Source organism: Micromys minutus (assembly GCF_963924665.1).
Source record: "Micromys minutus genome assembly, chromosome: 25".
Lineage (NCBI taxonomy): Eukaryota > Metazoa > Chordata > Mammalia > Rodentia > Muridae > Micromys > Micromys minutus.
The window spans coordinates 687,177-712,092 of NC_137960.1; the positions used below are offsets into that span (position 1 = coordinate 687,177).

General features: G+C 39.8%; 1 protein-coding gene and 2 pseudogenes across 3 annotated transcripts in view; 2 read left to right on the top strand and 1 right to left on the bottom strand.

The window, feature by feature from the left end:
* Positions 1-20,866, top strand: part of LOC308436706 (olfactory receptor 11A1-like) — a 44,689-nt pseudogene extending 23,823 nt beyond the window's left edge. Inside the window, exon 3 of the transcript in view lies at positions 20,690-20,866. The product of the transcript in view is annotated as an olfactory receptor 11A1-like (transcript). The remainder of the gene's footprint in view (positions 1-20,689) is intronic.
* Positions 13,343-14,378, top strand: LOC308437234 (ras-related protein Rab-12-like; annotated as a pseudogene). Its single transcript has 2 exons — positions 13,343-13,808; positions 13,966-14,378. The product of its transcript is annotated as a ras-related protein Rab-12-like (transcript).
* Positions 20,867-22,322: 1,456 nt separating the features above from the next.
* On the bottom strand, positions 22,323-23,252 carry LOC308436707 (olfactory receptor 1f45-like; the record flags this gene model as incomplete). Its single annotated transcript, XM_080937698.1, has 1 exon — positions 22,323-23,252. One exon carries the CDS (start codon positions 23,250-23,252, stop codon positions 22,323-22,325), a length of 930 nt encoding a protein of 309 aa, XP_080793824.1.
* Between the last annotated feature and the right edge of the window lie 1,664 nt (positions 23,253-24,916).

Consider the following 24,916-nt stretch of genomic DNA (forward strand, 5'->3'; position numbering starts at 1 on the left):
GAGAGCAGAGGTCCTTGGATCTGTGAAGGCTTATTATGCCAGTGTAGGGAAATGCCTGGGACAGAAATGGGAGGGATTATTGAGAGAGGAACACTCTCATTGTGTCAGGGTAGGGGGGGATGGTATAGGGGGATTCCAGAGTTGAAAACTGGGAATGGGGATAACATTTGAAACATAAGTAAAAAAAATACAATTAAAAAATTATACATCTTTATACATTCTGAACAAATGGCTTCTTCTGGAAAACATAAATGAATTAGAAAGTCGGGAACTGAGTAGTATTCCATTACACACCAAGAACACATTGACAAATTCCAGGTTACACCCTGTATTACATGTACTTTTTGCTCATTGTAAAAAAAAAAAAAAAAAAAAAAAAAAAAGAAAGAAAAGGAAAAAAAAAGCCAAGCATTGACACAGTTGTATTTGTATACATTTATGCAAAAATGTTTAAAAATAAAGTCTAAAAAAAAAAAAAAGTCGGGAACATGATCATCTGGCCCTTGTGTATTATACAATTATTGATTGTACTAAAAAAAATTTAGTTACTGTCTTAATCAGGGTTTCTATTCCTCCACATATCATCATGACAAAGAAGCAAGTTGGGGAGGAAAGGGTTCATTCACCTATGTTACACACTGCTGTTCATCACCAAAGAAAGTCAGGATTGGGATGCAAGCAGGTCAGGAAGCAGGAGCTGATGCAGAGGTCAGGGAGCGATGTTACTAACTGGTTTGCTTCCCCTGGCGTGCTCAGCCTCCTTTCTTATAGAACCCAAGTCTACCAGCCCAGGGATGGTACCACCCACAAGAGTTGGGCCCTCCCTCCTTGATTACTAGTTGAGAAAATGCCTTACAGCTGGATCTCATAGAGGCATTTCCTCAACAGAGGCTCCTTTCTCTGTGATAACTCCAGCTTGGGTCAAGTTGATACAAAACCAGCCAGTACAGTTACCTTAAAATGTCATGCTAGTATTCACTGTAGAGAGCTGCATCCATGTGTGAGACAAACTCACACTACCCCTGAAGTACATGCAGAACCTTCTGTGATCCTTACTAATAAGTATTTTCCAAGATTTGGTGTATTTAGAATGAGAGAGAAATATAAGAACCACTTCTCTTTTTTAATAAAAAGAATGTTAATGTGAAGAAATTTGCAAAAAAAAAAAAAAAAAGAGAGGGGCATTTAGATTATGCAGCACATTTTTCATCCAAATATGATGACCTGCAGTCTGGTAGAAGGATCAAACCATCTAGATGATGTGGCAGGCTCAACTCTACATATGTGCTTTGTCATTTACACACACACACACACACACACACACACACACACACACACACACACACACACACTGAGAGGGGGTGGGGGAACACAGAGAGATACAGGGAGAGAGACACACAGAGAGAGAAACAGGCAGACAGAGACAGAGAGAAGGCAAGGGGAAGAAGTGCTTATTAGCTTGCTCCCTATGGCTTGCTCCACCTGTTTTCTGATACAGCTGAGGACCATCCACCCAAGAGTACCACCATCTACAATCAGCATGGTCATTCTACATCAATTAATCAAGAAAATAATCCAGACTTGCCTTCAAGACAGCGTGATGGAGAAGATACCTCTACTGAGATTCTGTCTTCCCAGACTATATCTCCGTGTGTGGACAGATGGTTAACATCAACAAGCACCACAGCCTCCAAGGCTCAGGTACTTCTGTTGAAGAGGGAGTCAGAAAGGATGTAAGGGCAAAGTTTGGGGAGCAGTACTGTGAAACTGGGTCTTCTGGACATAACAAAGTGGTGACAGTCATGAATTCAATACAGGTGTGTTTTCCTGAAAATGACCTGCACAAGGTTGAACACCACCATTCCATCAGGTATTGTGAGGGGCTCATAATGCCCCGGTTAATGGACACTTTTGGAGAGAGCAACATAAAAGCTTTACAAAAAAGAAAATTCAGAGAAGCCATCATTCAACTGTCTTTTCTTTTTGCCAACTTATTACACACAACTTGGTAATAAAAGTAGTATTTATGAGTAGTGTTAAAGACTGGTTTTTACTTGGAACAACAACAACAAAAAACACTTAAAATGCTACTGATACAATAAAAAGTTTAAAAATTCATGACTTTCACTTAAAACATTTTAATGGGAAACCCTTACAATTAATAGGCAAAGAGTTTAATTCAACACTCATATGCTAAGTCACTAGGACAAGCAGTAGAGTCCTTGACTACAAGGTGTACTATTTATCGACATTAGAATATACCCTCACAAGTCAGAGGGACAGGCAATGTCCACTCCCTTCACATCAGGTGCACAAAGTATATAATGAGAACTAATCTAACCACAGAAGGAGTTAGAAGTCAGTGTTTGGTCAGACTGTAGGCTTTAGGGTGGAGGGGAACAGTGAAAACAAAGCAAACCAGAAATATGGAAGCTAAAAGCAAGAAGGCAAGCATGTGTGGGGAAGCTTCAAAGGAGTGGACTGGGCCGTAACTGAGAGATGAAAATGGATACTGAACAGTGAGTGGCCTGATTGGTAAGGTTGGCCCAGTGCAGGCCGAGGACACTGAAACATTCCTAAGGGAAGAGCAAAACCATGGGAAAGCAGTGACATGAGCTTAAGTGGCATCTGAATTTTGTACAAATGGAGGCAGGGCTTCAGTCTCAAGGATGTGGTGCAACACTTTGACCTCTGTTGAAACTCTAGGCTCATAGATACATCCTTTCACATCTGAGTCCTTTGTTCTCCTTGGATGTTATTCAAACAGTGCTGTGCTGGCTTTCCTTTACAACTTTGCAGAATCTGCACACCAGACTCCATACATTGTCATCTCTCCAACTGCTGTCTGCTGTTCATGGTGCTGCATCACTGCTATTTCTCTTATCTCTGAAAAAAATCTCATTTGAATTTCACTGGGGATTACATTTGATATGCATGTATCTATTGGCATGCTATTGACCTGCTACCTGCCTAATTGCTAAAAGGAAAACTGGGTCAGTTTCAGGATACTGTGGTCACAAACCTCCCTCCCCAGAGCTCCCAGGGACTAAAGCACCAGCCAATGAGTACACATGGAGAGACCCACAGGGTCGGCTGCATTTGTAGCAGAGGATGGCATTGTCTGGCATCAATGGGAGGAGAGGTTTTTGGTCCAGTGAAGGCTCATTTCCCTAGTTTAGAGGAGTACCACAGCAATGAGATGGGATGGGTGGTTGGGATTAGGAGCATCTCCATGGAAGCAAGAGAAGGGTAGAGAAAATGGAAGAGGAGCAGAAAGGAGAAAGCTTATGGAATGTAAATACATAGAATATCCAATAAAATGATTTTTTCAAAAATAATTACTCTTTACTTCTTAACAGAGACTTAAAAGCCAAAAGGGCCAGAATGATGCCTTCCAGACCCTAAGAGACTAGAGCTGTCAGCCCACACTACAAGTCTCAGAAAAATTTTCAATTGGCATAGATGGAGAAAAAAATGATGTTCTATGACAAAACCAAATGTGAACAATATCTTTTTTCTAATCCATTAGTAAACAGGACATTAGAGGCAATATGCCAACACAGGAAGAGTAACTAAACTCAAGAAAACACAAGAAATTAAACATCTCACTGCAAAACCAACAGAAGAGAAACACAGGAAAATAGACATCAAAATAACAAGAGCAATCAAATGTTGGTGACTGATATCTCTCAGCGTCAATGGATTCACTTACCAAACAAAAAGACAGAATCTAAAAGAGCGGATGTATAAACAGGATGCATCATTCTGTTGCATATAGAAACCCATCTCAGCTGCCAAGAAAAACAGTATCACAAAATAAAGGGCAAGAAAAAAAAAGCAAATGGATATCACAAACCAGCCTGATGTCAACAAAGTGTAACATGTGTCCCTGGGGGATGGTGGGGTTTCTTTTGAGTATGTTCCCAAGAGTGGTATTGCAGAAGCTGGAAACAACTCAGATGGTTCATGACAGAAGAATGGATACAGAAAATGTGGTTCATTTACACAATGGAATACTGCTCAGCTATTTAAAACAAGGACATCCTGAGTTTTGCAGGCAAATGGATGGACCTAGAAAACAGCATGCTGAGTGAGATAACTATGACCCAGAAGGACATGCATAGTATTTACTCACAAATAGGTAGATATTATTTACAAAAAAAGAGAGAAAAGTGCAGAATACCCAAGATTCATACCACAGAACTCAAAAAGTTCAACAAGCTGAAGGGCCCAAGTGAGTACACTTCAGTCCCACTTGGGAGGGAGAAGAAAGCAATCACAGGGGTGAGGGAGGTAGAGACCTAGAAGGGAAAAGGGACAAGGGTACAGGGATGTATAAAGAACACAAAAAGGTAGGCACCAATAAAACAAATTAAAAACCAGACAAAGATCTAAACAGAGAATTCTCGACCGAAGAATCTCAGAAGGTGGAGAAACACTTAAATGTTCAGTCTTTAGTCATCAATGAAATGTAAATCAGAGAACACTAAAGATTCCATCTGACACCAGTCACTATGGCTAAAATCAAACAAAAGTGACAGAACATTCTGGCAAAGATAATGAGCAAGGGGAACACTCCTCCAGTGCTAGTAGGAGGGCAGACTTTTATAAGCACTTTTGAAACTGTTCAGTTTTTTTAAAGAAAAGATTCAATAAGCAAATGAACATTTTGAAACTGTAATTTACTGTATTATTTATTTAACGCTCCAAACTTAAAGATTAAATAACCCCCTAGAAGTACAAATGATCAAGAAACAACCTACTATGACTTGGAAATAAAAAATGAGAATGAGGGGCTGGGGTTGGTAAAAGTCAATTGGTAAAACAATTGCCCTGAAAGTCTGACTGCAGATGTGGGGATAAGGGGATCCCCAAAGCTTACTTGCCTACAAGTCTGAGAATCAGTGTGCTCCAAGAGAATAAATCAAACACATCATGGATTTGGGTGAGTGAACATGGCTCCAAAACTGAGGGACCATGGGGTGGAACACAAGGAAAGGCCTAATGACCTGAGTTTAGTTCCCAGAACCCACATTGTGACAGAACACAACTGTCAAGTGGCCTTGTGCTCTGACCACCACACACTTACCACATGTGTGGGGCACAGGAAAGTAAGAGGAAGACAAAGTCAGTCTCTCCTTCACATGTGTATCAATGCACACACAATATGTACACAAGGTGAGTACTGAGGTGCAGGGTCATAGTTCCAGTTTAAAATGTCTTTGTCTGATCCATCTGCAAACATGGGACATACTGATCTAAGATTTCTTAGTGTATTTTTGCATTTTACAATTGACAATTTATTGAGAATCTAATAATAAAATGGTATCTTATGATAAAATTTATTGTGTTGTATATAACAGTGTTAATAACACAAATATTATGGGCTTGAGAGATGGCTTGTCAGTTAAGAGCTCTAGTTTTGTTTTGTAGAGCATTCTGTTTTAATTGCTAGTATGCAGATGGCAGCTTACACAGGTCTGTAACTCCAGTTCCAGGGCACCCAGCACTCGATTATATCACACATGGTGCATAGAAATTCTACAGAACCAAAACCCCCCTCTATATAAATCTACAAAATCCAAGCATATACAAATAAAATAAAATGTATGTAATTTCTTTAACTAAATCATGTTAAAGTGTCCAATAAAGAGCTCTAAAAGAGACAATAGAAAAAGATTTACAAACTGGTTTTGTTTTCCCTCTAGAAGGTGCTATCTTAAGGTATGCAGGTCTCATATGCCTAGGAACCTAAAGCATGTAAATAATCCAGTGGTGCTCAGTGAAAAAGAGCCTAAGCATTACCTCTCCCCTCTCAGGATGTAGCCCATAAATTACAGTATACCCATGGTACACTCCCCAGACCCAAGAATTCAAGACAGGAAGAAGGGCACAAGAAAGAATGTTTGAGTCGATGGAATGGTCATGGAAGACAGATGGATGGAGGAACTGGTTGGAAAAGAATATAAGAAAGGAAAGGGGAGGGAAATCAGGGTCCGGTGTGAGGAGAGGTAGGGGCCATGATGATGAATGAAAATCTGCAAGGGTGGGGTGATGAGGGAGGGAGCAGCTTCAGGAAGAGTCAGAGACCTGGGATAGGGAGGCACACAAATGTTAATGGAGATGTTCTGAGCTGTGATTTACAACACTGGGGATATGTAAGCTGGGGAGGAATCCCAATGGAGCAATAGGGACATCAACCCAACCACAAAACTTTCAACCCCAAATGTTTTCTGTCTACAAGAAATGCAGGAACGGGGGGATGGAGGAGAGACTGAGGGAAGAGTCAACCAATAACCTACCCAACTTGAGACTCATTCCATGGATGAGCAACAATCCCTGGCATTATCAATGATACTCTGTTACGCTTGCAGACAGGAGTCTCCAATAGGCTGTCCTATGAGAGTGTCCACACAGTAGCTGACTTAAATGTAGAAACCCACAGCTAAACACTGGATGGACCTTAGAGACTCTAATGGAAGAATAAGAAAGATTTCTGTCTCTCAGAGGAAAAGAACTCTACATTTAGACTAACAAAATCAACTATCCTGAACCCTTAGGGCTCTGAGAGACTGAACCACCAACCAGAGAACATACGTAGGCTGGCCCTAAGCCTTCATTCACATAGGTAGCAGACATGCAGCTTGGCTTCAAGAGGGCCCCCAAACAACTGGAGCAGGGACAATCTCAAAGGCTGTTGCCTGTATGTGGGATATGTTCTAGCTGACTGCCTTGTCTGGACTCAGTGGGAGAGGAATCGCCTAACCTCAGAGAGACTTGCAGGGTGGGGAGATCACCAAGTGACCCCCACCCACTCAGAGAAGGGGAGGGTATCACAGGGTAAGGATTGTGGAAGAGCCTGAGTGGGAGGGGGCAGTCAGCACAATGTACAGTAAACAAGTAAAAAATAACATTAAACATAAATGAAAAAGTGTTTTTCTTTGAAACATCACATGGCACAACTGAGTTTTTAATAACCAACAATTTTTACTGCAGTCTACTATCAAATAAAATACCTCACTCTAAAATTTATATATATTATAAAATATATAATATAAAATATCTATTTTAGTTGATCCAGAATTCTGCATCAGGCTCTACTGATCAGCTGCAGTAGCACCTAGAACAAAAGCAAGAATTACCATATTATCATCAGGCACGTCACTGGAGGTATTGTCAAGATAAGCATCAACAGCAGCAGTGTAATTATCTTCAGGATCAATGTAATGAGAAACAGTGAGAAGGTGGGGGCTGATTTTGTTACTGTTATTCTCAGATGTTGCTTCTTTTGGAATGTTTGTTTCCAAGCCTATGCTACCCTCACAAGTCAGAAGAACAGAGATAAATAGAAGCTAATGTTTAACAGGAAGACTTCTCTGCTTAGCCATTCAGAAAACACAAGGTTTTCACTAGAGTGAAAATAATTTCCTCACTTCAGAATAGAAGACAACCAAGTACCAACCAACTTGACATGGGCGGTTGTGTGGTCTAAACTGGTTTTGTTAGACTATGTGAAGTATTTTTATGAATTAATAAAAGGGAACAACTTTTTCTGGTTCTAGGTAATGCCTAAAGAGCCCTGTAGAGACATGAAATTTATTAATCATGAGTATTAGTAACAAAGAGACCTAGTTTTCAAGTTAAAAAAACTTCATCCATTTTAAGCTACTACTGTGTCCTAACTTACCTGGTTCATCTTTTTTGTAAGCTTGAGCTTTTTGACCAATTTCTCCATGCTACATTTGTTGAAATCAGTTTCTCATACAGGTCAGGTCATCAGTGTCAACACAAATGATAAAAAAAATATATGACAAGCAATTTGAGTTGTAGCATCTCTTGGAACCAGAGAAAACGAGGGTGTATGATAGTGGCCAGGCTTTGTACAATGTGATCAATGGGGTCTGAAGAATCAAAACTCATCTCAGAATCCTGAGTGGAGGGAAGTTCTTTGTCTAGTTCAGGAACAAATATAGATTCCTTATCCAAAGTAACAGTTTTACATTTGTGGTTAGCTCTAAGAGATGTCAAAAGAGTCAGGTCGGTCATTTGAATGGAGTCTAGGGAATGAAAAAGGCAGGGACCAGGAGTGGGCTCTGTGTAAGCATGGGGTACATACAAACATGCTTCCTGTAAACAGCTACATTAATTAGACAATCCAACCCAATGATAGTAACTGTTTCTGTTTCACGATTGCCACCAGATTCAGCAGGGTCTGTTGTGTCTTAGAAAGGGGTTGGCACATGGTCAGCAGTAGCCTTACTGTCAGCAAGAATGGTAACAGAATTTTCTGAATGTTAGCTGTAGAACCACTGTTATCTGCAAGGGTAGCAGGGTTTTCCTCAGTGTCAAAGCTAGTCTCACTGTCAGGAGGAATGGTAACTGGAATTTCATGGATGTCAGCTGTAGACCCGCTATTAGCAGCAAGGTTAGCAGGGGCCTGAGTGTCAGCCATAACCACATTGTCAGCAGAACAGGTGGAAAAAGCAGGTTCCATGTCATCAGGTGCCTTAGGCACTAAAATTTTAGGCGCAGGGTGAAAGTGGATGTCAATATCTGGTTTTTTTTTTTTTTTTTTTGTCTTTAACCTATAAAAGAAATAAGCACTGTTACTTTGATTTAAAATTTCACTATTTTTATCCATTTTATCACCTATCTGCTAATGTCAGAATCTTGATTTATAGTTCCTGTAAGGTGTCTAACATTATCACTACACTCACTGATATTCAGTGATCTCTGTTTACTTTCTGCTTGAGTAAAAGTCGCAGAGTGTCTAGAAATCTTTACATTTTCCTTTCTTCTGCTCTTTGCTACACACCGTCTTCATTCTCTGTAAAATGCAAAGATATAGAAAGAAAAGATAAAATGTCTCCTCTTTTGTCTTTAGGACTGGAAGTTTGAATTCCAGCCAGATTAAGAGAGTGGGACAGTGAGAAGATTTGAGAACAAAATGCACACCTCTCTCCTGCACTACATTTACCCTTCCCCAATGGCCTTTCACAGTTTTCCATTAGGTACCTGAGATATCAGAACAGTAGAGCTGAATTTTGAAATGCATGAACAATGATGCCACTACCCACATCAGTGGGGAATTGCTGAGCTGCATGTATGGAGTCAATATATGCCTTCCAATATCACCCTTATTAACCACATGTTAAAGTCACTTTTATTCACTAGGTATAATTGCAATCTCTGAGGCTTACTGCCTCTGACTGCCAACCTAGGCCAAGTTCTGGAGCTTCTTGTTTCTGTAAAATTTGACTTAGGCCTAAAATATTTTCAGCCTCTCATACATACTGCACACCATTGTTTCTAGTTCTTTTTCATCTCTCTGAATGGTTCAACTCAAGTGTTCTGAGTCAAAGCTCTTCTCCATGCGACCTGACTCAGTCTGGATTCTCTCTTGGCCTCTGATGTTTTGCTCTACTTGGCTTTGACTAGCATTTTTTTTGTAATTTTCTGGCTCCTTGATTTTCTATGGTTCATTCTGGCTTCATCTGTGTCTTGCTTGTACTCTCTTCAATATGCCTCTCTAGAACTCACTAGGTAGAAGTGCCTCCTCTGTCTCCTCTCCTCTGCTCTTCTCTTCTCTGCCCATCTCTCTATCTCCTCATCTCTCTCTCTCTCTCTCTCTCTCTCTCTCTCTCTCTCTCTCTCTCTCTCTCTCTCTCTCTCTCTCTCTTGTGTGTGTGTGTAGGGTATGTGTGTGTGTGTGTGTATGTGTGTGTGTGTGTGTGTGTGTGTGTGTGTGTGTGTCTGCCTGAAGTACCCCTCAAGTAGCTTTCCTTTCCTCCTGGCATATCTTCTATTAAATCTTTTTCTGATTCATAATTTTCTCTGTTATGCAATTAGACATCACTTTCAAACAAGGTGCTTCATTTGACAAACACACTTTGTATTAAGTGTTTAGGATGAAGGGTATTTACTAAGGAAGTGCCTGTATTCTAACTAGAGGGACTAAAGGTCAGTGCTAAAGCTGAGCCATCCAACAACTAGAAATGGGTTTATTAAGTAAACAACACAATCTGAGGGGGCAGTAGTATCAAATATCCTGTAATACCATGACTGTTGCTCCACCTAGAGGATATATACAATGATCCGATGTGGCACCTCTATGGTGGCTTGAATGTCAAACAGCCCCATAGATTCATATAATGCTTGCTCTCCAGAGACCTGAACTCTTTCGGCAAGGATTAGGAATTGTAGCCTTTTGTGGGATACATGTCACTGGGATGGGCTTTAAGATTTCACCAGGCAGATGCCATTTCCACCATTGTCTCTCTTTCCGGTGTAGGTCAGGATGTCATCTCTCAGCTGCTGCTTAAGCAACATGCCTGTCTGCCTGAACTATGATGGTGATGTGTGTATCCAATGGGAACCATGAGCCCTACATCTACCAGACACTTTGTTCTGGAATTTGCCTTTCCCATGATGTTTTATTACAGCAACAAAAAGCAACTCACGTAACCATCATCAAGTTACAGTAGATGTGACATGAACAGAGACTGAAAGATTAAGTCTGAGTTGTGAAAGGATGTAACCTAGTCAATTTGGTCACAGAATATTTTCTCAAATGCCATAAAGCTGTCTTATATAAGAAGCCCAGAAAACTGCCTGATTCCACCAGATGAATTTAGACAGTATACATTTTGAAATTGGGATTGGCGCTGCATTGAAAATGGGAAGCCTAATCAACTTTTATAAGATAACAAATAAGATCTCCACATATTTATTATTCTTTATATTTCAGTGAAACTTACAACTTAGCAGTCTATTTTGCCTTTCAGTATCAGGTTTGAGAATGGTATATGCTTCTTACTTGAAAAACAAACTCCAAATCATACTTTGCATCATCAAGCAATAAAACACAGAGGAGACTCAACAAGATAAACTAGGAAGTAGTGTTGATCAAAGAATAAGGATGAGCAAGTACAGTTTCCACTTGTGCTCAAGCAGTCCAAATGAATCAGGTGAGAATTTAAGTTCATTGGATTCTCTGAGAAAGATGCACTTGAACACAGTAAACCATGTGGTATTTTTCAGAGAGGGACATGTTTAGATATGCCACACATTACCTGACTCATTACTTCCTTCTCATTGTATAAATATGCTTGAGCCAGTTATAAATGAAGAATGAAAGGACCATATGATGCAAGGTAAGGTTTCCAGGACATTTGCCATATGGAACAGCAAAACCAGGGAGAAAATTAAAAGACCTTCAAGAGTTTTTTTTTTTTTTTTTTTTTTTTCTGAGATGTTAGTCACACAATAAGAGTATATTAACAGCATTTATTTGCCAGAATACATTAATTCATGATTCAAAATATTCTTTATTTTGGGGGTAGTGTACATGAATACAAGATATTCTTCATGTGTAAATGTTACTCTGCTTATTTGTGATATTCTTGTGTGTGTGTGTGTGTGTGTGTGTGTGTGTGTGTGTGTGGACAAGGGAGATATTTGAGGAGCTGTCTCTTGACTTCCACAGTTAAAAAGGGCTCTCACTGTTTCTGCTGTTCTGTATGTTCTAATCTGGTTAGCTTGTGAGTTTCAGGACTGTTGTACTCTCTCAGTCTCCAACATGGATTTAGGGGTGCAGGGTATATAAGCATACCACTCTTTTATCTTTTCAAGATAAAATTCAGGTCATTAAGCTTGCAAGGCAAATGCATTAAACCATTGAACCATATGCTTGGTAAATTTGATGTGTGTGTATGTATGTGTGTATGTGTTTGTACATTTACATGTATGTAAGTGTATGTATGTATGTATGTATATGTATATATATATAGTCTAAATTTTTTTCAAAGGTTTGATAATGTTCATTAAGGTCTTACTAGTTACAATGAGCATAAAGTACATGTAAAACAGGATGTAACCCAGAATTAGTCAAAGTTTTCTTGGTGTGTAAGGATTGAGCATAATGGTTTTTTCTTTTCTTTTCTTTTTTTCTTTTTTTTTTTTTTTTTGTTGTTTATGAACTTCACACAGTCTGTGAGTTGTTTCTGGGGTGTTCAGAGCTTTCTGGGGTTAGTATTCCATTACCAGTGACTGCATATTTTGTCTGTTCTTTTGTGACTGGGTTATCTTACTCAGGATGATATTCTCTAGATGCATCCATTTTCTTAAGAATTTCATAAAGTCATTGTTTCTGATAGCTGAGTAGTACTCCATTGTGTAAATGAACCACAATTTTTGTATCCATTCATCTACTGAAGGACATCTGGGTTCTTTTCAGCTTCTGGCTATTATAAATAGAGCTGCAATGAACATTGTGGTGCATGTGTCTTTGTTGTATGTTGGAGAGTCTCTGGGGTAAATGCCCAGAAGTGGAATAACTGGGTCTTCAGGTAGTACTATGTCCATTTTTCTGAGGAACCGCCAGACTGATTTCCAGAGTGGTTGTACCAGCTGTTTGCTGGTGGAACAAAAGAAACCGTTAGTCTGTGGGAGGTAGATGGGGAACAGACACTGAGAAACTGTAGTTCAAGCCTCTAAGGGCAACTGTCAATCCTCTTCTCAGATGCCATTACATTCTGCATGTCAGCTGAGTTCATTCACTAGAGTGATCACAATGTCCACATGCACTAAAGTAGTGCTGAGATCCCCAGGAGCTAAATGAGCATCAGAAGCTCTCCCTACTGAAAGGGAACACAAACTTCAAAGGGGCTCTGAGCTGGAAGGTCTCCTTTTGATCCCCAGGAGCATTGTAAACAGTGCTGACTGAGACACTGAAACCTTCAGCTGAGGTCTGAGCTGCAAGGTAACATAGCGATTCCCCAGAACAAAGTAAAAGCTTGCCCTCTAACACTGACCCGGACTTTGTAACCTTGAAAAAAGATCTGAGTTGCAAGGTCAAGTTGTGATCTCATGAAGCAAAGAAACTTTGGACCCTCGCCTGCATTGACCCAGAACACTGTAACCTTCAGGAGAGATTCGAGCTGCTGAAACTACATCTAACAAAATTAAAGACTCGGGCTGTCATGAGATCTCATTTCTTAAACAAAGGCCCTCCTAAGATTCCTTACAAGACCATCTTCTGCACCACCTTGCAGTTCCTGACTGGTACCTTTCTCATCCTGGCGGGCTGCCTTCTCCAGACCGGATATGTCACCCACTTAGGGACCAGCAGGGCCACTGCCTTCCTGATTGTGGGCATCTTGGTTTTTGTGCTGGGGTTTTCCCACCTGGTCATTATATGCAGAGCCTGCAGAGGCTGCAGGACTACTCTTACAGTGAACTGCGATACTGTGAAGTCTCGCCCACCACAACAGGGCGAGGGGAGAATTACAAGTGGAACTGAACAAAGCTGCACGACATTGGCAGGTGGAGCACTACACCTGCAATGAAAAAATACTGCAGCTGGCTGCTGCAGAGGAAAAGGAGCTGTTTCCCTTCCTCGACTTCCGACTACCGGAGACGGAGGGGCGGAACGGTTGGAGGGTGCACGGGAGTACGTCCACTCGGACATTGGAACAGAGTTTGAGCCTTGTGCATGCATGGATCTGAGCACAGCACTGCACCAGGCGGCTGCCTGGGCGAGGTCTCCCCAGCGCTGTCCTGAGGCCAGGTCCTCCAGAGGAAGCAGCCACCCAGGCAGGTTGACTTCAAGCTGTAGGTCATCATCATCAGCTCCTGCAGCATGGGCAGGACCTGCCTGATGGAGCACTTCACCAAAGACACATTCTGCGAGGCCTGCAAGTCCACCGTCGGTGTTGACTTTAAAATCAAGACTGTGAAACTAAGAGGGAAGAAAATTAGATTACAGATCTGGTCACCCTCAGCTATGACTGTCTGTCCACCATCTGTGTGTGTTTGCTTTCATCTGCCTTAATCGCTGCCGCATCTGTGCCGCATCTTCTAAGGCTTGAATATTAGTGGCATGTCTCCATCCTTCATTCATGTCCTTGTCTGGGACACAGCTGCAGCCATGCCAGCCTTGCTCGACTGGCGTCCTGGGGGACACAGCAGGGCAGGATCGATTTAACCACATTACCGCAGCCTATTGCAGAAGTGCCAAGGGGATCATGCTCGTGTATGACATCACCAAGAAAGAGATGTTGGATGACTTGCCAAAGTGGATGAAAATGATTGATAAGTATGCTGCAGAAGACGCTTAGCTTCTCCTGGTCGGAAATAAGCTGGACTGTGAAACAGACAGAGAAGTCTCCAGGCAGCAAGGAGAGAAGTTTGCACAGCAGATAACCAGGATGAGGTTCTGCGAGGCCAGAGCCAAGGACAATTTAAATGTGGACGAGATCTTTCTGAAACTCGTTGATGATATTCTGAAAAAGATACCTCTTCGTGTTTTGAGAAACGAGTTGTCCAATAGCATTCTTTCTCTACAACCAGATCATCTACAAGGGGAATTCAAGCTCTAAACCACTGAGCAACCTCTGCAGCTTCTGGTCTGTGCTTTCAAAATCTTATTCCTTAAATGAGTTGTCTAATTTCTAAAACTTGCTCAAGAGATGCTGTGCATCGTGGTGTGTGCCTTTAATCCCAGCACTTGAGAGGAAGAGACAGGTGGATTTCGCAGTTCTAAGTAAGTCTGCTTTATATAATTAATCTTGGACAGCCATAGTTATGTAGAGAGACTCTGGAGAGGGGTAAGAGGAAGGAGGTAGGGGGTAAGGAGGAGAAATAAGGGGGAAAATTTTTTAAAAGTACATCCATAGTATATTATAACTGGGATACTTTTTTTCTTTTCTCTTTTTTTTTACTAGAAAATTCTCTTTGTTATTTGGGGAATTTTGAAATTGAAATCATATTTTAATACACTGATACAGGACCTGCCACACATTTAGTCTAATCATTATGATATGCATTCTTCTAAATTTTTTATGTTTGACATAATAGGTATGAGCATCTTTGTGTACATAGCAATATCTAAGTTATTCTTTAAAACTTTTAGGGCAGTTCATATTATATTCTAGGATTTCTACCAAGAACTTTTAACATTAAATATAGATATTTGTAAAATTTTGACATTCTGAAGAACAGGGACCATGATGCTTGTATAGCCAGTTACATTAAGAATATAAAGATCCAGAATATCTCCACTATAAGATTCATTTGAAATAGAAAAATTTTCCCTATAAAACTAAGGGGTAAATTAAAAAATAGAAAAAAAAGAAAAATTGAGGGTTTTGTAGCAATCTACTTCCTTCAAGCACAAGATCCACTGTTTTAATTGCATGTTTTAAATAATTTTATATGGCTTTTATCCTAATTAAGCCCTAGAAGAAAACCTTGGATCAAGGTTTATAAACTGAACCATAGGACTTGGTGCCATAGTGCATGTGTTATATGTTTGAGACCCTGTACACCTATGCTCCACAAGATTTCCTGTTGTGTGTTACAGCCACAGGATAGCTCCTCAACATCACGTACCCGCACAATATGAAGATGGTGTCACAGCAGTCAAAGTTTTTTTTTTCAGGATACAATGTTTACGAAATATGCTGTAGATCCTACCTGAGGACACAGCTCTAGAGGCCCTCTGGCTGCAGCACTGAGCCAACAGGTACAGTTTGTTTAGCTCTATAAGGAGTAGTCGATGCAGCTCTCTGTGCTGCTGGATCTGTACCTCTGGTGTCACTGCTGTCAATATGCTGTCCTGAGAGACGATGAGGTCATGTATGTTTCAAGACTTTAAAATGTTGGAGGCCAAGTTTTTCATGACCATGTTGAAACTCATGGAGCCTTATATATGACATCACCACTTCACTTAAATCTAGGGATTCATGGGCTTTCTTTCTTTCCCATTAGAAAACAAACAAGATTTTTCTTTTGTTTTGTTTCATTTTTATCTTGAGTTGTAGTTTTGGTAACTATTTCATTTCCCTTCTCTTGGTTTTCCACTATGTGAAATTTCAATACATCTGGTTGTGATCATCTTTCCATGTCTTCTGTTTTCTTAATTACATTATCTCCACCTTTATCCCCAAAAGGAAGTCAATGATTCTCAGGTGGGGCATGTTTTATGTTCACAGTGGTGGCTGGTGTTTGGGGAGTGCTGGTATGTCTCATTGGTTGAGGATTCTTGTTTAGCCCATGAAATGTGATATTGACTGGGCTCATTTGTACTCTGTGAGAAGCAGCATACACTGATGTGGTTTTGCCGATTTGATTTCCTTTCATTTGTTTGCCATCATCTCACTTTGTTTTCTTGATTTCAGCTCACTTCATGTGTGACACGCTGCTGAAGCAGACAGCCCATAGATTTCATGCTGTTGTGTCAACCGAATAAGACCATGGTTTGTTTCTTCGGTGATTGGCCATGTGCTTTATAGACTTAAACAACATGCACAGAGCCTGCACAGGTCTGCACCAGATCCTCTTCATTTATACTATGGCTTCCAGTTTAGTGTTTTTATGGGGTTCCCAAGTGTGTGAACAAGTGGATTTCTGGTTCACATGCATTTTCTTGGTCTCTGTTCCTTTTATTGGCTTGGCTTGTTCAACTTGATGTGATAATTTTTAATTTTTTTGATTTTTTTCTTCTTTTTTATTGTATAGTTTATGTATGTACATCTCAAATGTTATCCCCTTACCATGTGCCTCCCTTTCCCATTACTGCTCCCCCTACATTTATGAGGATGCTCCCCCTCCCATCCACCCACTCCCACCTCAACACTCTGGCATCCTCTATGCTGGGGAAACAAGCCATCACAGGACAAAGGGCTTTTCCTCCTATTGATGCTAGCTAATGCCAACCTATGCTACATGTGTAAGCCTTGGTTGGTGGTTTAGTCCCTGGAAACTCTGGAGGTCTGGTTGGTTGATATTGCTGTTATACCTATGGGGTTGCAAACCCCTTTAGCTTCTTCAGTCCTTTCTCTAGCTCCTTCATTGGGATCTGTTTGCTCAGTCCAGTGAATAACTGTGAGCCTCCTCATCTGTATCAGTAAGACTCTGGCAGAGCCTCTCAGGAGACATCCATATCAGGCTACTGTCAGCAAGCACTTTTTAGCAGCCACAATAGTATCTGGGTTTTAGTGCTTGTATATGGGAAGGAATCCCAGATGGGGCAGCCTCTAAATGGCCTTTCCATCAGTATCTGCTCCACACATGTCTCAGAAACTGAGGAAATTCAAGAAATCATCAGATTCTATTATAAAAGCCTCTACTCAACAAAAGTAGAAAATCTAGAGAAAATGAATAATTTTCTAGACAGATACCAGGTACCAAAGTTAAATCAGAATCAGATAAACAATCTAAACAGTCCCATAACCCCTAAAGAAATAGAAGCATTCATCAAAAACTTCCCAACCAACAAAAGCCCAGGACCTGATGGGATTAATGCAATATTCTATCAGACCTTCATAGACCTAATACCAATACTCTCCAAACTATTCCACAGAAGAGAAACAGAAAATGCTACCCAAATCATACTTTGAGTTCACAATTATGCTCATTCCCAAACCACACAAAGACCCTACAAAGAAAGAGAACTTTAGACCAATTTCCCTCATGAACATTGATACAAAAATACTAAATAAAATACTTGCAAACAAAATCCAAGAATGCATCAAAATAGTCATTCACCATGATGAAGTAGGCTTCCTCCTAGGGATGCAAGGATGGTACAATATATGGAAATTCATCAATGTCATTCACTATATAAACAAACTCAAAGGAAAAAAATCACATGACTATCTCTCTAGATGCTGAGAAAGCATTTGACAAATTTCAACACCCCTTAATGTTAAAAGTATTAGAAAAGTCAGATATTCAAGGCTCATATTTAAACATATTTAAAGCAATATACAGCAAACCAGTAGCCAGCATCCAAGTAAATGGTAAGTAACTTGAAGCAATCCCACAAAAATCAGGATCTAGACAAGGCTTCCCACTCTCTCCCTACCTATTCAATATAGTACTTGAAGTACTAGCCAGAGCAATAAGACAACAAAAGAGGTCCAAGTGATACAAATTGGAAAGGAAAGAATCAAAATATCACTATTTGCAGGTGGTGAGATTGTATACTTAAGTGACCCCAAAAATTCCACCAGGGAATGTTTAAGCTGATAAAAACGTTCAGCATAGTGGCTGGATATAAAATTTACTCAAACAAATCAGTAGCCTTTATTTACCCAAAGGGCAAACAGGCTGAGAAAAAAATTAGAGAATCAGCACCATTCACAATAGCCACAAAGAATATAACATACCTTCGTGTGACCCTAACCAAGCAAGTGAAGGATCTGAATGACAAGAACTTCAAGTCACTGAAGAAAGAAATTGAAGAACACCCCAGAAGTGGGAAAGATCTCCCATGTTCATGGATTGGAAGGATCAACACTGTCTTGCCTAAGGAAATCTACAAAATCAATACAATCCTCATAAAAATTCCAAGGCAATTCTTCATAGAGTTTGAAATAGAAATTTGCAAATTCATTTGGAATAATAAAAAACCCGGGATAGCAAAAACCATTCTCAACAATAAAAAAAAAATATCTGGGAGAATCAGCATCCCTAACCTCAAGCTGTATTATATAGCAATGGTGATTTAAAAAAAAAAAAAAACTACCTGTTATTGGTACAGAGACATGCAGGTAGACCAATGAGATAGATGAAGACCCAGAAATTAACCCACATACCTATGGTCACTTGGTCTTTGACCAAAGTGCTAAAAACATTCAATGGAAAAAGATAGCCTCTTCAATAAATGGTGCTGGTTCACCTGGCAGTCAGCATGCAGGAGAATGCAAATCAATTCCTTCTTATCTCCTTGTACAAGGTTCAAGTCCGAGTGGATCAAAGACCTCCACATAAAACCAGGTACACTGAAACTAATAGAAGAGAAAGTGGGGAATAGCTTAGAACACATAGACATAGGGGAAATTTTCCTGAACAGAACACCAATGACTTATTTTCTAATATAAAGAATCAACAAATGGTACCTCATGAAATTGCAAAGCTTCTATAAGGCTAAGGACACTGTCAAAAGGACAAACAGCAACCAACAGATTTGGAAATAATCATTACCAATCCTATATCTGATAGAGAACTAGTGTCCAATATTTACAAAGAACTCAAGAAGGTGGACTCTAGAGAATCAAATAATCCTGTTAAAAACAGGGTACAAAACTACATAGACTTCTCAAAGGAGGAATATCAAATAGCTAAGAAGCACCTAAAGAAATGTTGAACATCCCTAGTCATCAGAGAAATGCAAATGAATAAAAACACTAAGATTACACCTCACACCAGTCAGAATGGCTAAGATCAAAAGCTCAGGTGACAACAGATGCTGGTGAGGATGTGGAGAAAGGGGAACACTCCTCCAATGTTCATGGTATTGGAAACTGGTACAACCACTCTAGAAATCAATCTACCCATTTTTCCAAAAATTGGACACAGTACTACCTGAGGATTCAGCTATACCACTCCTGGACATATACCCCAAAGTAATTCCAACACCTAACAAGAACACATGCTGAACAAAGTTAATAGATGCCTTATTCATAATAACCAAAAGCTGGAAAGAACCAAGATGTTCTTAAAAAGAGGAATGGATACAGAAATTGTGGTACATATATACAATAGAGAATTACTCAGCTATGAAAAACCATGAGTTCATTAAATTCTTAGAAAAATGGATGGAACATGAAGCTATCATCCTGACTGAGGTAACCCATTCACAAAAGAACACTCATGGTATGTACACACTTATAAGGAGAAACTAGTGCCCCTCCCCTTGAAAATAGCTCAGAATCCCCAACAAAACATCTACAGAACTTATAAAATTCAAAAAGAAGGAAGACCAGTATGTGGATTCCTCAGTCCTTCTTAGAAGGGAGAAAAAAACAGGGGAGGAAATACAAAGTCAAATAGAGAAGCAGGAACTGAGAAAAGGTCTACAGAGACCGTCTCACCTGGAGAATCACCATATGCAGCCACCAAACTCAAGCACTATTGCTGATGCTAAGAAGTGTTTTCTGGCAGTAACGAAATAAGGATGTCTCCTCAGAAGGTCTCCCAGAGTCATATAGATACAGATGAGGAAGCTTGCAGCTAAACATCAAACTGAACACAGAGACCACACTGAAAGAGCTAGAGAAAGAACTGAAAAGCTGAAATGTTTGCGACCTCTTGGGAAGAACAAGATAATCAACCAGCCAAGGTACTGAGGTGGAGAGGGTAAATGGGAGAGGGAGCACCTTCATGGAAGCAAGTTGAGGGAGATGAGGGAGGGGAGAGAGCAGGGAAGGGAATAACATTTGGAATGTAAATATAGATAATATCCAATAAAATTGAGAAAAACAATAATGTTCAAAGAAGAAGTATTTATCAAGTTGATTGTTACCTCAAAATTCATTACCCACTATGTTTCCCACTCCTGATGGGGCCTCAATGATGCCTGGGGTTGGTGCTCATAGTCTGGCTCTTTGGCATCATCAGAGATAAACTACTTGCTGTGTGAGGTTCTGTGGCCCCAACCTAATTGATTACATTTACTATGATTTCTCACCCACAATCCTTTTTGCTTGCTCAGAAATTCAAGTGTTCCCAGTTGACTATATTTTTTCCCTCATTTGTCTTCCTGACTGTCCCCTGTGGGCTGGTTTTAATCTCATATTCTCAGATTGTGGTGAATGTGCTGAGAGATCTCTGTGGGACCAGAAGGACCAAGGCCTTCTCCACATGCTCCTCTCACCTGGCTGTGGTGTCCATATTCTATGGAACACTCCTGGTCTTGTACATTGTGCCTTCTGCTGTCCATTCCCAGCTCCTCTCCAAGGTCTTTGCCCTGCTCTACCCAGTGACCACATCCATCTTTAACCCTGGCATCTACAGCTTGAGGACAGAGAAGGTGCACCAGGCACTACAGAGTCTTCACTACTGCAAACCAACTGAAATGTGACCTAAAAAGGAGGGCAGTGAAGATTTTCTCTTGGACAATCACTGTCTTGACTAAAATCTTTCTCACAGTGGGTTGGAGATGAGTAACTATGCTCTTTCTCAGATTCCTTCTTTGGTGTTTGAAACTATGTCCAGTGGGAGGATAATACTAATCCAATTTTCTCATGTTAGTTTAAGAGATGATATAGATTACTGTGAGTTGTTTACTGAACACACCATAAATAGTGCTCTGAATTGAGCATCATAAAGTGAAGACATGTACTGGGTTGTCACTCTGTAGCCTGTTGTTGTATATAACACTGCTGCTAATAACTAATAGAAAGGCAATTATAGAAACAACATACCAAAACAAACACGAATCTGGAACATTCTTCATTTATTTTAATGTAGTATGACGTTTAAAGAGTTCTTTCCTATTAGGTGTTTTCCATTTGGGCATGCAAACTTGATGATGTAAATTGTAATTTGTTATCCCACAAAATTCCATGTCACAAATAATTTTACACACACACACACACACACACACACACATACACACACACACATATCTATATACAATAATAACAATAATAAATTATTTTAAAGGAATCTTATCCTATACTCTCCATTAAAAGATAGAATAGAATTATATTCTTTCTCTTCCTGTTTCTACTATTGGCTTGGTTTATATTCAGACCCTCCAGCCTCCTATCCACTTTCGTAGGGTTTAACTTCTCTGAACATTAAAAACATTCAGCATGATTTATGCTCTAAGTTCAGCTGGAATAAAGATATTAGAAAATGACAGAAACAATTAAATTCACTAGATTTTTACAACAGAAAAGATAGTAAAACCTATGTAGATATCAAGGGGCTGTTGTTACCAAGACTAGTAGGAAATCAATTATCTACTGAATGTAGAGAGATTTCAATAAAAATTCATATATCAGGAATATAAGATTAAGAAAAAAAATCAAACATCAAACATAACATAGTATGATTTTCAACAGATAATTGTTTTTTTTAACCTGTTCTGTTGTGTTGGCAAAATGCGTGACTAGCAATTTAAGAATGAAAATTTTATTTTATGCAAGGTTTGAAGAATACAATGTATCCAAATAAGAAAAGCACAACAGGCAGATGGTGTCATAGGTCACATTACATGTCTGTTCAGCAAGTAAAAACAGATGAAAAATTCTAAAAAGTTTGGTTTTTCTTTTTTTTTTCCTTTTATCATTCCAGGATATGTAATGGGTCATGCCACCCACATTCACATTCCTCCTCAGTGACATCTCTGCAGAGACATGCTCACAGAAATGCCCAAAGTACTGTGTTCAAGGTAATTGCAAATCCAGTCCAGTTAACACTGAAGATTAGCCGTAGCAATCATGTAATTCTCCCATGAGCCATGGTGTTAACTAACTCATTTTGCATGGGTGGTAGTGATGTGTGGGGTGATTCTTCCTGAATGATGATCCTTAGTTCTGAGATTTCTCCATGTTCAGGATCCTTCTCAATGAACTCTTAACATCCTTATTTCTCAGACTATAAATGAAGGGGTTCAGAGTGGGAGTTACCAGAGTATACAGGACAGCAGCCACCACCTCCCCAGAGGAGTGAGAAATGGATGGAGGTTTCAGGTAGGCAGCAAAGACGGTGCTATAAAAAAGGAGGACTACAGAGAGGTGGGAACCACATGTAGCCAAGGCTTTTCTTTTCCCCTGTGCTGATGGTACCCTAGCTACAGCACAAAAAGTACAAGCATAAGAACTTACAATACAAAACAGTGCACTGATTCCTAAAACTGCAGACAAAGCCATCATCAGGCCTTCATTGAGCTGAGTGTCTGAGCAGGAAAGCAATAAGAGAGGTCTAGAATCACAGAAAAAATGAGGAATCCCTTGATTGGTATGAAAATATAACTGAGAGAGCAATAAGGTATAGAACAGAGAAACACAATGAGCTACTCCCCACGAACCAGTGACCAAAATCTCACATCTACAGGGAGTCATGAGAAGTGGGTAGAGCAGTGGGTGGCAGATAGCAGCATAGCAGTCAATAGCCATGACTGCCAGAAGAAGGTTATCCATGTCTGCAAACACAGCAAAGAAGTAAAACTGAGTCAGGCATCCAGAGAATGAGATTGATCCATCTCCAGTCCACAGAGCCCCCAGCATTTTAGGGGCTGTGGTGGTAATGAAGCAAAGATCCACGAATGAAAGCTGACTGAGGAAGAAGTACATGGGGGTGTGGAGGTGGACATCAGCACCAATAGCTAACAGAAGTAGCAGGTTACCTAAAAGGCCCAGCAAGTAAAGAGCCAGGAACATGCTAAAGAGGGGCTGCCATTTCTGTTGGTCACTGGACAGTCCCAAGAGGATAAAACCTGGAGCCTGACTACAGTTCATCCTGGGTGTTGTCATTAAAGAATTAATTGGTATGAAGACAAGTCTCTCTCTGTAGGAAATACTTGGCATGAACCCAGACCTGGTCCCTTGGCAATGGATCTCCCTCACAGCATCTATTGAGTAATTGAAATCAGAATATCAAAAGGTGAGACAAGAATTGGAGTTCATTTAAAATGTTTCCCTAGGGAGACATAAAGACAATTTGTTGAGTAGCTTTCAGGTATTCTCTAGGTGAAAGCTGTGCTATTTATCCATTTTGTTACTTTCCTCTGAATCTGTTTAACTTTGATTCCTTTGTAGGCAGAGGCTTTATCTTAGCACATAACTTAGTGCTTTGCTGACAGTGGGATTTCAAGAAATATTCCTGTCCATCCATAGAGTCAACAGCTTCAGGAGACAGTGTAAAATACTATTTTCCTGAATGACTTACCCTAACTATTTTGGCTTCAGATAATATATTGTTCACAAGGCTGCCAAGAGAGTTCCTTCATAAAATAAAATCATGATACTTATTTGTTTTTAAAAAGTTACCAAGATAAACATAAGTTTTATTAAACTGTATAATGCTTTGTTGACTTCTAAGGCTCTAAGTATTTTGAACAGGAATGACCTCATAAAATCTGTCGTGCCTCACAGTCCACATTGAATGAGCTATCAGCAAGATTCTCACTTCTCAGTATCATTTTCTATCTTGGCTCATGTCTGTTGTTAGCATAATATTGCAAATTAATTAATGAAAAATGATTCATTTTAGATCAAAGTCAAGTGAAGATAGAAGAACCCTTTTGGTGGACTTTGAGACAGCAGAAAGCAATGCACAGGACGGCATGGAAAGTATGTTTCTGACTTCTGATAATTCTTCGTAAACAACTAGTATCTAATCATTGTGTATTTACCTATTCCACAAGGCAAACACAAGTTCCACCACAGTCAGCCTCAGTACCTAATCTCAGTACCTCATTGAGCTATACTATGACTGAGAGATCATATATAGTTTTGAACCACAAGGTTTAACTTTGCCATTTCAGTTTCTCTGCAAGGTCATGCCTATCTCTTTGGCAGATTAACTTGGCACCATCAGGTATTACCATCTTGTGACATGGAGGATGGTGTTATATATATTTTGTTGAAATATTCAGTAAGATGTTAACTTAGTATTTGCCTCCTTTCACAAAGTAATGAGACATATCATGATGAAGCAAAGCAGAATCTCACTTTAATCTTCAAAGTTTGCCTAGTGCTTTGTGTAAAAATAATAGAAAATACTTACCAAGAAGTGGGTGCTGAATTTTCCCATTCATTTAGAATTTCAGAAAAAAAAATCATTTTCTCTAGTCATTGTCCTGCTGGTGTAAGTTGTATACATGGTACATCCATGTCCTTCATTCCCACATATGTAAATGGTGTTATAACATTGTTCTCTGCAATTCTACTTCATTTCAGCATCTTGCTCCTCTTTTCTTACCTTAACTGGATGTATTCTCATCAATCCAATCAAAGCTTATTGCAACAACAGTGTAACTGGCTACACTTATTTTATTCTATTATCATTATACAATCTGCAAACATTTGAGTTTTGTCTTGACACTATTACTCAAATACTTCTAGCGTCCCTTCTCTCCTACTAACTGTATATAGGTTACTGTTCTGGTTACTGCAAACTC